Source organism: Taeniopygia guttata, chromosome 3 (assembly GCF_048771995.1).
Source record: "Taeniopygia guttata chromosome 3, bTaeGut7.mat, whole genome shotgun sequence".
NCBI lineage: Eukaryota > Metazoa > Chordata > Aves > Passeriformes > Estrildidae > Taeniopygia > Taeniopygia guttata.
Window position 1 is genome coordinate 49,478,116 of NC_133027.1, and position 13,770 is coordinate 49,491,885.

General features: G+C 37.7%; 1 protein-coding gene across 2 annotated transcripts in view; it reads right to left on the reverse strand.

Moving 5' to 3' along the window:
* Nucleotides 1-722: 722 nt before the first annotated feature.
* The window catches only part of FRK (fyn related Src family tyrosine kinase), a 47,258-nt gene continuing 34,210 nt past the window's right edge, over nt 723-13,770 (reverse strand). For both annotated transcript variants that reach the window (XM_072926794.1, XM_072926793.1), the window contains exons 5-8: nt 10,438-10,596; nt 5,323-5,508; nt 3,234-3,395; nt 723-1,390 (exon numbers count right to left, since the gene is read on the reverse strand). In XM_072926794.1, coding sequence (XP_072782895.1) covers nt 1,197-1,390; nt 3,234-3,395; nt 5,323-5,508; nt 10,438-10,596 — 701 coding nt within the window. In that variant the 3' untranslated portion in view covers nt 723-1,196. The remainder of the gene's footprint in view (nt 1,391-3,233; nt 3,396-5,322; nt 5,509-10,437; nt 10,597-13,770) is intronic.

Below are 13,770 nucleotides of genomic sequence, written 5' to 3' on the forward strand. Positions count from 1 at the left end.
CCTGAATTACAATGTTAAATAATTAACTGATGAATCATAAGTAAATAGTTAAAACTTAGTTCTGTAAACCTCACAACTGAGAAAATAAAACTGTCACAGTGATACCAGATTTTAGCAGAACTGATATTGTAGTTAGGGAAAGAGCAAAAAAATTAACATTTAAAGCTAGCTATATAGACTCTAGAAGAAGAACCTGGGCTTCATTTCTCCATGGAACAAAATAAAATGGATCATCTATTACTTAAATCTCCTGTATTAAAGTTGAACCTGAAGAAGGTAGAAAAAAGGATTGTGAGTTACTCTGCAAAATACCTAGACCTGCCCTGTTGGAGAGGGTTTATGTTTTGGGGAAGCAGGATGGAAAAGGCTGTCACTCTAAAACACGGAGATAGTCTTGAGTTCATGTTAAAATATCTTTTCCTCCAATATCCCTAAAATTAAGAACCATAAAATAAACCCTCACAGTTCAATGGACAATAACTCATAGATATTTAACAGTCTTAAGAACAAACAGCTTCTAATAATAATTCAAAATAATAATTTTGTTCATTCTTGTAAAAGGAGTACAGTATACCAAATATAAAAAGATCAGCCTGTGCATCTACAAAACAAAATAATTCCTTTTCTCCCATGAATATCTATTTGTTTTCAGATATAGGAAATGCACATGCACTTCAATTCTAAGCAAGGCAATTAATTTGGATTCTGACAAATCAGAGCCATCACAGTCACAGGATTACTTTTATTATTTTTTACAATGAAAGAACTCTGGGAGCACAGGTCCTGCTGTGTAGAGCCATCCCATTCCTTCCTGCAAACGAACTAATAGGAATGAAATGTCTAACAGTAAATAGTTATTCCAATAAAAAATGACAAAAAGCTACAATAGTTACTTAGCTAGACTAATTTCAATTATTTGTTCTTGCAATATGTAATTTTAAAATAAATAGAGGTCTATTTTTTAGAAACACCCACCCTCCAGCTTCCTGATGCTTTGTCTTGCAAAATACTTGCCAGCAGCAAAAAATTTAAGAGTCTTTGAAGATCAGGGAGGGGATGAAGTGTACCAGGATTCTTCAGCACCCCCAAATAACCCCAAACCTGGGGTTAGGCTGACTCCACAGCCTCTGTTAGCCATGTTGGCTAGGACACATCCTTTAGGAGCATCCGGAGGGTTCATATCCCGTGGCCTGGGCCTAGGCAAAGGAATAGAGCTCGCTGGTGAAGTAGTTCTCCAGCTGATCGTTGAGGGCCTCAAAGGTGGGACGCTCATCGGCCTCCGCGCTCCAGCACTGCTCCATCATCTTGTAGAGTGCTGCTGGGCACGTCTCTGGCTGAGGAAGTCTGTACCCATTGTCCAGCAGCTGGATCACCTGGTGTCCCGGCATACCTGCAAGCCAAAATGAGTTCATCAGGCTACTCAGGATCTGCTTCTGGGTGCTATGTGTTCCTCTCTCTTCAGCACAGTCACCACAGAATGGTTTGGGTTGGAAAGGACCCTGAAGATCACCTAGTTCAAAACCCCTGCCATGAGCAGGGACACCTTCCACTAGACCAGGTTGCTCAAAGCCCTTCCAGCCTAGCCTTGAACAATTCCAGGGACAATTACTGTTTACCAGCAATTAAAAATTGCCAACATTTCCCCGCCACCTCACCCTCACTGTGCCAGCTGCAAGGCATCACAAATAGTTTTGTCTGCGTGTGAGAATTTTCTTCCACTCTTTGGGTTTGTCAAAATTTTTATGACCTCTATTTAGCTTAAATAGTTCCTAAATGCCTCTAGTCTCAGTGACTACAAAATATCCTAAGAAAACCTGACCTGCTGCTGACTTTTCCTCACATTTAGAAACTTTTCCTAAAGTCAGCCCTGTTTCCTCAAGGGCAGCTGGGCAATGGTATCCCCCCTGCTCTATTATCGCCAGTTATGAAGAAACTAATGTATCTTTGCTATACCTTTATATATTAAGACTATTGTCCTGTTCTCTTCCAATTTTTTACTCTTTAAATTAAATCTTGAATTGTGTTAACTTCTTTTCTCTAGATCTCTGATGGTGTTTCCTCTGCACATTATCCACTGCCACCATAAATCAACATCAACTCTTCTAACTGATTACTGAGAATAAACTCCTGAAAGTAATACCAAGTAAGCAAATAGTAAAATAACATTTTCTACTTTCAAGATACAGATAAACTATGCCTTTGTAAAGGAGTAATATTGAATGGGTTTTCAGACACTATCCAGAGCCACGGTGTTACATATTTTTTATACTAAAATGATTCATTTATGTGTGTGTGTCCATATGCACACAACTATAGTTTATATAAGACTTCAGGATATTTTGCTTTGCTTTTTTTCTTCAGAACAATTTTGCAGGAGGTGAGGGTGGGAATCAAAAAGCAAAATCAATTTTCCTTTTACAGAAAATATCAGTTTGGGACCCTGTGAAATGTAGTTTATGGGAAATGCACTACCCCTCAGGCCTGTACAGACACAGCATAACTTTTTTTTGCTTTAGTTCTTCCCTTGTGTTCTACTCACCAGCACAAAATGAGTCACAGTCAATCATCTCACTGATATCTTGTGTTATTGGAGTCACAGTTCCTTGAGCATTTCTCACAGTACTAGATATAGTAGCTGCTCTTAGACTACTATATCTACTTTTGAGGTTGGTGACATTTTACTTTTTAATTATTTAATTCTTGTGATCCTTTCCTTTATGAAGACTTTTCACTGCAACAATCAAATATGAGGGAGGGGGATAAAAGCACCCTGATTTATTTTTCAGATGCCTTCTTCCTAAAGTGCTTGTGCAGCGCTTCACACATAATCTATTCGTGTATGATATGTACTAAAAAAAAATTTATAAAGGACAGGTTGGAGAACAAAAAAACCTTCCTTTATTTCTTCCCTTTTTCACATTCCAAGAACTGGCATCTTTGATCTGATCATGGAGGAAAATAGCCAGCTGGCTTAGGTGCCTGTGCAGTGCAGATTGACTCCATCAAGAGGAAGCTTGAATGTGTGCTAACCACAGCCTTTGCAAAGCTGCCAGGGGGCCTGAGGAAGCCAGAAGGTCTGATCCACTAAATGGACCTCATCTGAACAACTTCTTTCTCTCTTTAAAATTTAACCCTTTAACATGCCTATAGTATAGGCATTCAACTTTTCCTTATTGGGTCATTCTGAAATCAAGAAAAAAAATAGACATCATTCTTTAGGTAAAAGTACTTACCCTGATAAGGCATCTGCCCATAGGTGATTATTTCAAACAGGAGAATCCCAAAGGACCAGACATCTGATTTAATGCTGAATCTGTTGTAGCGGATTGCCTCTGGGGCTGTCCATTTCACTGGGAGTTTTGTTTCTGTCCTAGCTTCATACACTTTTTCACTTTCTACCTATCATGGGTAAAACAAAACAAACCGGTTTCAGATCTGCTTCTGCTTAAGCATCTGACTGAGCTCAGCATGTGCTTAATCTTATCTTTTAACAAAACTCTTGTTTTTCATGTAAGTGCCCATTTTCTGAAGTCTACCATTGGATTCAGCTTTGCAGTTGAAAAATGCGGAGGTTTCATCAGAGGGTTTTCTAAAGCATTTATCATTTCAAGCAAGCACACAGCATTGGAGTGGCTCCTGATTAATTATGACTTGCTGCTGTGAATTCTGGACCTGGCACGCAAGATTTCAAAAGTCTGTCAGGAGTGGCAGGGGCAGCATCCTGCTAATACTAGAGACCAAATGTCTCCACGTCTGTCTACAGTAAAGAGAGAAGGCAAGAGCAAGAGTCAATTAATTTCAGAACCTTTCTTCGGTGATTTATTGTGGTGTTGAAGGGCCATTGACTATCATAACAGTCGTTCAAGCAGGTTTTTGGGGAAGAAAGGATAAACTCTGATTTAAATTAACATATTAGTTTCCAGTGAGCTAATTAATGTGAAGTGGCGGTGAAAGACACAAAAAACATTGTTGAGTTGCAAAAAATTGGAATCATGTCCTCAAAGGTTTATCACACAGACATCTAAATTTTGTGAACATTTCTTCTCTCTTTAGCTCCTGCATGTAATTTAGTGTACACAACTCACACCTAAGCTTCGGTCAAGTTTTTCACATGCAAATCCAGACGTACACGTACCAGATTTTGCTTTTTTGATTATTTAAATACAGAATGTTTGTTTCCCAGCAGCAATGCTCAATAGTTTTGAAAATACTGGTTGTTATTGATTTGTATCGCTATACTTATACAGTTGGCATCTTGACCATAACACTAATCTTCAGAAACAAGAAACATATCCATTGTGAGCATTGTTCATTTAAAAATATATATTTTTATATATATTTTAAAGTTAAAAAAACTTGTAATATGAACTTATGCATATTTAGAAAAATCCAAATTAAATTAAAATAATTTTCAAAGTCTCTTGATGCCTTTGTTTAGCCATAATTCTATACTTCAGTATGTAATAAATCCAGTTCTGTTATGAACTTCAATTTCTGCTGCTTGAATGGAAAAACAAAATGAGAAGCAGAAGACATTTTTCTCTGTTTTTCCTTCTCAGTGCAAGAACATAAAAAATAATAAAACCCAAAAAACACAGACTCAGAAATTATGGATTTCATATTGAACTCCATAAAATATGGAAAAATAAATTTCTCCAACACTGATTAAATCACTTTCAGAGGTAGAAAATCTCATTTCTAAACTACAGCTCTTTAATTGGGATACTTTGGTCAGTGATCCTTGGCATCTCTGCCCTCAAAGACTAGAGGAAAAACAACCCAAAATGGTGCAGTGGCAAAGAATTTGCAACTGCATCAGATTTAAAGTTCTGAGAGCTCGTTTTACAAACTTTGCTGTTAGCTGTGGAGAGGAATAAGGTTTTTTTATTATTACTACCTGCAATGACATGCACCATGGAGGCAGAAGGGAAGTGAACAACAAGAGAATATATGTCAATACATTTTTATATGCCTTCCCTTACAGACCCAGGTGTATAATCTTTCCATCATTCCTCTCCATGTTGCAAACATTGTGGATAAAGTTGTCCAGCAAAGGGTATTGATTGCCAGGATCCTTCCTGGGTGGCTGGGTGGGAAGCAGACACTAGGATTTTTCAGACTGGCACAAAGGCACAGGACAACTTCTAACCTTGCATGGGATAATGCAGGTAGAAGATGCAAGTGAACATGTTATAGGTCCTTTTCTATCTGGACTTGCCTTTGTCTCAATTCATAAATTCAGGGCTACAATTCATTCTTTAGTTGGCCTCTTCCACCTTGTTCTCCAGAGTTAAAAGCAGGGACAATTAAACATTTCACAACCTACCTTAAAAACCCTTGCAAGTCCAAAGTCTGCCACTTTGTAAACATTATGCTCACCAACAAGAACATTCCTGGCTGCCAAATCCCGATGGATATAGTTCTGAGATTCAAGGTATGCCATCCCAGAAGCCACCTGAGCAGCCATGTCTATTTGATGTGTCAGGGAGATTTGAGTGCCCCCATCTTCTGTTTAAAAAGGAGATGACAAGAACAACATAAGAACAAGAAGATGCCGATTTCAGACACAAATAACTGAAAACCTGCATGTTTCAAAAAGCCAACACAAATAAACCAAACCATGCAAAGTAACATCCCAGCCAAATGACAGGGGTTACTGAATGACATTATTTCTTTCCCAATAACCAAGTAACAGTGCTTGTCCCATCTTCTCTAAAAGAGTAGATACTTCATGCAGGAGTTAATCTAGGCTAGAAAGGAGCTGCTAACACAGTCCAAAGAGAAAATCTTTTATCTACTGATAGTAACATAGTAGGCACCTTTCTGAGAGGTTCATAAAATTATTCCAAACTGTAAGAGTTAATGTCAGTACTCAGTGGTTATAGCCAGAGCTGACTAAAGATGGAAAAGCACAGAATTATCCTTGTTCCCTGTTCTCCAACGATTCTGACTAGGAAAAATACTATCTGCTGTCAAGTATAACTAATTTTCACTTTCCAGTCCACTTGACTGCTTCACAGTCTTATCTCTGTTGTTGCTATTCAAGAGTAAGACTCCTTGAGATGCTTTCAAGCTGCCTCCTTCTCCAGTAGAACTTTTTGAAGCAGTGTGCATGTCATTCTTACCACACTAAGATAAGCAAATTCCAGAAATTGAGATTTGGCAATTCAAGATCATTGTTCAAACAATGCAGTAGAAGAACTTTGAGCTGAGCAACTTGCCTACACAAAAGAAGGAAAGTCTCAGGCCATGAAAAACTGCAGCCAAAAATTGTAAGACAGGTAACAAAAAAAAAAAAAAAAAAAAAAAAAAATTCATTGGGGTGTAACACATTAGAATACAAATTCAGGGCCTTTGTGGCATTTTGGGGACAGCTAACCAAACTTCTCAATGCAAAGAATTTAAACCACATTCAAGGACCACTTCACACAATCCCAAATGATGCAGCACTGAAGTATGGCTTTCTACCTCTGTAGCCTCTAACACTCAAAATAATTTCAACTTTGTTTCAGAACCTTACTATCAAAAAGCTGAATCCTTGCTGCTAGTCTTATTGGCAGCTCTTTGTCATCAGGTTGGTGACTTTTACTTACTGCCTCTGTGTTATAGAAGTAAAACTTCTGTAGCTGGCAGTTTTCTCTCACTTTCTCGCTTATATTTAATTGATTTGCAGTGATAGCATGTCTTAGCATTGTTTTATAAAGCCTCCCTCAGTTCTGGCATTTTATTTGATGCATCCTTGTCATCCCACCTTCTGAAGAGTGTGAAATGCCATTGTTTACTAATGTATTCTGCAATCTCCAGGCCTTGAATTTCCTGCTCATCTGGATGCTCTGACATAATTAAGAAAAAAAACATTAATTATCCTGTATGTGTCTTACTCTACATCCTTTTTGAGGCTAAAAATTCCAACACTAAGATTATTTACCTCTATTGTTGACTCAGAACATCTATTCCTCTCCTACACATATTTTTTATACTGCCTGGACTTTTCAAAAAGAGAGGGACAAAAATAGGGCTGTGTGAAAATGCACTCAGTCCACAGAATAATACAACACTTTTAATATTTTCAGTTCTGATAACTGGTAGGCATCAACATTTATTATTCATCTTGTTAGACAAAGATATAAATCCACAAATGATGCTCATGTTATATTTAATCGAAAAATAATTACATGTTTTCAAGCACTTGTATTAATACTTGGGTTTTGGAAGTTAGCCTATGTCAGTCAGCTTTAAATATTCCCTTTCACACGACTTCATCTGCACATGTTGTGAACTACCTGCTACTGAGAGCAGACAAAGATATCAACCAAGCTGAGCACAGGTTTGTCACTGGTCTGCTGATGCTCCAGGACAGCCTGACTTAAGCTTGCTCCAAGAGGCAAAATAAGGCACTGCCAGTGGAAAAAGGGGTGACTCATCAGCCTCATGTTTAATGAGCTGCTTCAGTGCACAATAGGAGTTAGAACTGCTAAACCCCTCTGTTTTATTTCCTGCAGACCCTCAGGTGCACCATACTAAAGGACAAGGATAAGATCCACCACTAACACTGGAGTGGCAGCTGAAGGACCATTTCTTTCATTTGGGCCTGTTTGGAATACCAGACTGGGCTGACCTATGCCTTCAGCCTGTGGCCTGAGGGAGAGGAAGAGGCCACTCTTGCCCCGGCTGCTGCAGTATTTTTTGGATGATCTCGCTGTAAGCTGGTTCTGTACTGCAGCCATTCTGGAGCTAAAGAAGGGAAAGACTTAATGAAGAGTATCAGCTGACCAGGAGCTATAACTGATGCACAAAGAGGATGAAATCACAGGTGTCTTTGGGATCTAAGATGTAAATCATGTATGTCTGTCTCATAAAGATTTCTGACTACACCCCCAAAACTCCAGGGCCAGACAGAGCACACAAGTTCAAGCACAACTTCTCTGGAAAAAGTATCCCAGTACCTCACCAGTCTCATAGTGAAGCATTTCTAAGAATTACTTAACGTAAACCTACCATCCTTCAGTTTAAAGCCATTCCCCCTTGCCCTGTCTGGCATTGTAAAAAGTCTCTCTCCAGCTCTCTTATAGTCTCCCATTAGGTACTGGAAGGCTGCTCTAAGTTTATATCTAGCTGGCTAGCTAGCTATAGATATAGATGTTTATATAACTTCCACACTCAAAATCAAGCACTACTGCTGAATTTATAAATAATCCCATGAATTATTCTTTAACTGATCAAGAAAATGTAGCACCTCCATGTTCTTTTTTACTAATATTTTTTGACAAAACTCTCAACCTCATATAAAAAATTTATTAGAGAAATATTAAAGAAGTCTTGGGGTCTGCACCCTGTTCTAAGCAATCTATCACAATTGCTCATGTAGAAAAGACAGGAAAATAGTCTCATTGACAGATATCTGACAAAAAAAAAGAGAAAAATAAATAAGCAGCACTTTCTCCAGTGAGGGCATTGCCTCCACAATAATTCACTGAATTTCAAGACTGCATACCTGCCAGAACAAGCCCCAGGCCCATCAGAATTGATAAAAGCACTCATACATTTATGACAATTTCATTCACTTCCAATAACAAAGAAAAGTTTTCAGGTGCATTTTTCTCATACTGGTGGCAGCTCAATAACTCTGCATAGCAGTGTTCATCAAGAACTCTCCCAAAGTACATTTACAGTGTGCACAGGGGATTCCCATGTCCATCATTATTAAGTAGCTGTTATTATGGAGAAATGTGATAGTAACTGTGAATAAAATATTAGGGACTTTTAAAGCTGGAAAAGCATACCATACAGTTCTAGAAGGGGAATAGGAATAAAGAATATCTCTGGACTTTCCTCCACTCTAGTTTGCTTTATTTATCCATAGTGCACACAGAGACAGAAGCCTCCTGGAAATATTTTCCTGTTTCCTGCAGAGTCTGAATCTCAAGAAAACTTACCAGGAGCTCTGCACTCCAGCTGATATAGATCACTTCCAGCCACAGAGTTCTATACAAGCTTCAAATCTCTTTCCTTATTAGTCTCACTGACAGCAATGACTTTTCTCTGACCACAATACCTATCAAAACCCTTGGATCTCTGCCTCCACCTCTTAGTTCTGTGCACCTCCCTTTTCATTGGTCATGAGACAAGGAGGGACAACACTAGACTGGGTTTCAACTGGACATTTTTATGGATCTCTTGATGGCTTCCTGGAAACCAGCTGACTTTCCACAGCCTCTGATGAAGAGCTACAGGAGTGAGCACTTAGGCAAGGAGCAAGGTGCTGTGCATATGCTGGCAGCTGATCCACACACAGGCTACAGCACTAATGTGCTCTGGACATGTTTACTCTATACACACTTAACAGACCAATTTTCACCTCTGCAATAGCTGTGACTCATCCTGGCTTTCTCAGAGCTATTTCTCCAGTGCAATAAATGTTTCCATGCACAGCAATCATTTCCTGATGTGCCAGGCTCTTTCAATCAGATAAGCTGCAATCTGCACACAAAGGCACCAAAGATGAGAATTTGAAGGAAATTTGTGCCTTGCTACCTCTGGCCAGCAAATGCCTACAAAACTGTGGATGATCTGGCCCAAGGTCATGGCAGACCCACTCTGGGCAGCTCCTGGTAGGGCTGTCTCTGTGTCTCTTTCTTTAGCTGTAATTGTGCGCGGACAGACCCACATTTAAAAATGGTTCCCCAGAGAAGATGGGGGAAGGCATGTGTCATGGCAAATGCTGTCTGTGGTATTACACAGGGCTTTGCTTTATGGGCTGTAAACAGAGAAGAAATTCAGCATGACAACTGTGGCAAACATTTTGTCTTCAAGAAATCTTACAGCTTTAAAGACATTTAGCATCTCAGAGACATCTGTTAAACTGAAAATGGGTAACAACACTAGAATCAAGCATTTCCCAATAACAGGAATGAACTTAAAAGTGCAATCATTATGCTAGTCTTTTCAAGGCTGTACAATTTTATTTTTAATTATTATTTGCCTTCAAAAGAGCACTTTGAAGCTACTGAGATAAAAGCCGTGATGAGATAAGCAAGGGACAAATTTGTAATGAAAAGCTATCCCTGACTAGTAATAGTTTTCAAAGCTGTTAAGTACATTTTGTGGAAGTGCTTCTATTTCATGTCAAATATGATGACCTATCCTTCTGGATACTTATATTTTTATTCCTTTGTGTATGATCCCATCTACTCCTAGAACTGGATGAAAAAATATGGGCCATTATAAGGCAAGAATCAGACTGTGGATGTGATCCTTTCCTATTTTTTAAATATCTTGGTTGTCAAAAATTCATAAACCATTCTGCTTTTCTCACCCCCACACATGGTAAATAATGCAGCTTTTACATTAAACCAGGGTGTTGTACTTCTATCTTTTATGTTAGTGTATTTACTAAACTGCAGCACCCTTAAAATGAGTTTAGAGTCATTTGCTTACTTTTAAGGTATTCTAGGAGACTTCCATATCTCATCAGCTCGGTAATAATATAAATTGGGTCCTCCAAAGTGCAGACAGCATAAAGCTGTATAAGCTTTGGATGTCTCAAGTTCTTCATTATTTGTGCTTCCCTCAGAAAGTCCTTTGGATCCATTGAACCTGAAACAACAGCATGTAACAAAACTGAGGTTATTACAGGGCTTTCTTCCGGCAATCTTAAGGGAGTAACTGATGGTTTTTTCTGTCTTTGAAAGTACATTAACATCTCAAATCTTCACAGTTCCCACAGAAGAGACAGTGCAGCTGAAACAAACATTTAATGAGTGAAACATGACAGTTGTGTAGGGATGGAGAACATATATGTCCCAGTCACCAGAAATATAAAGGCTAAAATCAACCACCCCCAGGACTCCCCAAAACAGAAAAAAATAGTGAGGCGAGAATGTTAAGGAATACATTTTAAACAAACAACTGGCTAATGAAAGGATCAGAAACTGAGGTGAGAATTTCTAGGTAATGAGCATAAAATTTCTGAGAGAAAACTAGTACTGCAATAAAAATTTGTAGCACTGTATTTTCAGCTTCACCAATTAAAGCCTGAAAGCACTGAAATCAGTTTAGCATATGCAGAGATGGTGTGTGCATTTTATACATACAAAAACAAATAGCTATTTATAATGAGCATGCAATAGCAACCTTATTAGATATTCCAATGTATGTACAGATGTAACATTAATTTTACAATCCCTTAAATACCAAAGTGTCTTAACAGCCAACATTTTAAGTGTTACATAAGATCATATGTATAGCATGTATATAGATCAATATTCTATTCATATACGTAGTGAGCTAATGTAGAAACTATGTCAAAGAAGCAATCAGAAATGGCACAGGAAGCTAAACTCATGGCAAATATAGGATTAAAGCTCATATGTCCTGAATAAGGATTAGGAAAACATGCACAAATATAGAAGCAAAGCTTTCTAGATGAATGATCCAGTAGTGATCAGATATTGTCAGATGTTTGAGGAAGTTGGTGAATAATAACTCCTTCAAAATGCTTGTACATGCAAATGTGAAATTATTGAACTACTCACATGTCTCCTTCTTCCTAAATCAAAATACTTTAACTAAGAAAATACTACAGTTAATACTGTGGAGGAAAATATCGAGTTATCTAACTGATTCTCCTCTATGCCATGTCTAAAAACAAACTTGTCTTACTCAGTAAGTAGACTAAGTAATTTGAGAAGCCAAGGCTGCAAGAGTAAGAGTTTATGTTGGGGTTTTTTTAATATTAGGGAACCTATAAAGTTCATTTGGGAGGTTGATTGTCTTCCAAACATGGATGTTTAAATTAAGTGAAACTCTTCAAGGATGTTAAATGACTCAACAATAAAATTCCAACATAAAATCTGTCCTACAAAAAGGACTGGAAAATCAGCCTCTTCGCCCAACACGTACCTTGAATGCCACCTCCTGAAAAATGTCCCAGCCTATTCCCAAAACATAGGAATGATGTGTGATTTCTTATCCTTGCATTAATACAAGAGGAATGATTCAGAAATGCTCCTGAGTTAGACTTTATGAAAAAAGAGATACTTGACTACTTGGGAGAGCAAAGATTACATTGCAAGGAACAGGTACTCCTCACTTCCATTTCCTCATACTTCCCTTGGCAATCCCATATTTCCCAGTTTACCGAGACCTTATAGGATGTCATTAGGAGGAGTGGTCAAAGTATTTGGATTTCCATACCATCAATAAATGGCAACCAGCCAATAATACCTCAACAGGTACAAGCTCTTTACTCACTGTCAGAGGAAAGTGGGGGCCTGCACAAAGAGTAAATTATCACACCTGGTCTGGATAAAGCAGAGATTATGACAGGGAGAAAAAACAAATTATCTGTTTTTATATCTTTTCTATATCCTTTTCTTGTTTAGAACAGCACAACCTTTACAGATTTACTGAAACTTTCCACCAATTCTAGATTTAAAAAATAATTTAAAAGTCTAGGGTTCTCTTTATAGCCTTTGGACTCATTTTGATACTGATTTAAAATGTTGCCCCATTTGCTTACTTGTTTCAAGATATATGCATTGTCATGAAAATCAACGTAAAACCTACAGAGAAGCTGCATGGTGTGAAGCATTCTGCCTCCAAAAGCAAATGCATCAGCCTGACTAATAATATAGCATCAGTGCCAAAATTTGACAAGTTGATCTGAAAAAGGATAAAGTACTTGCTCATTTAGGGTCTACCAAATCATGGACCCTCTATGGATCATTATACAGGGTTTCTTCACTCCATAGAATTTGACAGTCTGATTTGTTCCCACAGTCAAAATTTGCCTACATGGAATTTCTCAGTTTAATCATGCTATAAACTTCTCCCAACAAACTGAAACCAAGCAACATGTTTTTCAGATATGACAACTTTCAATAAATTGATTAAGAAGGAAGTATTCCATTAATTGAGTAGCTGCAAATCCTTTTCTACACTGTAAAAGGAAGTAACAGTGACAATAATGAAAACAAACCAGAAAAAGATCAATAAGTGTTTCCTACATGTTTTACAGAGCATATGTAACCTTCAGTTTTACTTAGTTTATATCTTTAAATAGTACAAGTAGCAGACAGCACCCAAATCTCCCACAGGCCTGTAAATCTTATACTGTACTTAATAAGAAGATTGGATGCCAACCGAAAAAATTTAAAAGTGTCTTTATGAGTGTTCTGCCTAGATTAGGGTTTAGCAACTGAATAAGCAAATTAAAAACTGCCTCTAAAAGCAACCAAACATGCTAGTTACAAATTAGTTGGATAAAGCCTGTCACAATAGTGGCAAAGAATTTACAGTACATCCCTTTGAGGCAGGAAAGACATGCCAAATGGAGTTTCAAATAACTGACAAGGGTTTAACTTGTAGTTGAATATGTATGTTTTTAATGAAATGTACATTTTCACCTGTAAGTGGCAAGCATCAGATAAAGGACAGATTACTGTAAGTAGAAATTACTTAGAATAAAACAATTAGTTAACATAAGCCTTTATTGAAACAAGTGAAGGTTTATTTTGTGTGAAATACCAGTTTGGGAGTAAATTTATAAGGACCTGAAGAAAATACGGTCTTAAAAATCTGGTTTTTGAATGAAAAATGTTTTTCTAAATGTCAAAGTTGTTCTTCAGAACAAAGTGTTGGAATCTCTTTCTTTGAGATGTTCTATATTGCGATGCTTTGCCAGGAATCACCTCTAACTTAAGCCTACTTAAAACAGATATATCAGTTCTGATTAACTTCTCTTTGAAAATATTTTGTTCTAGATCTGAG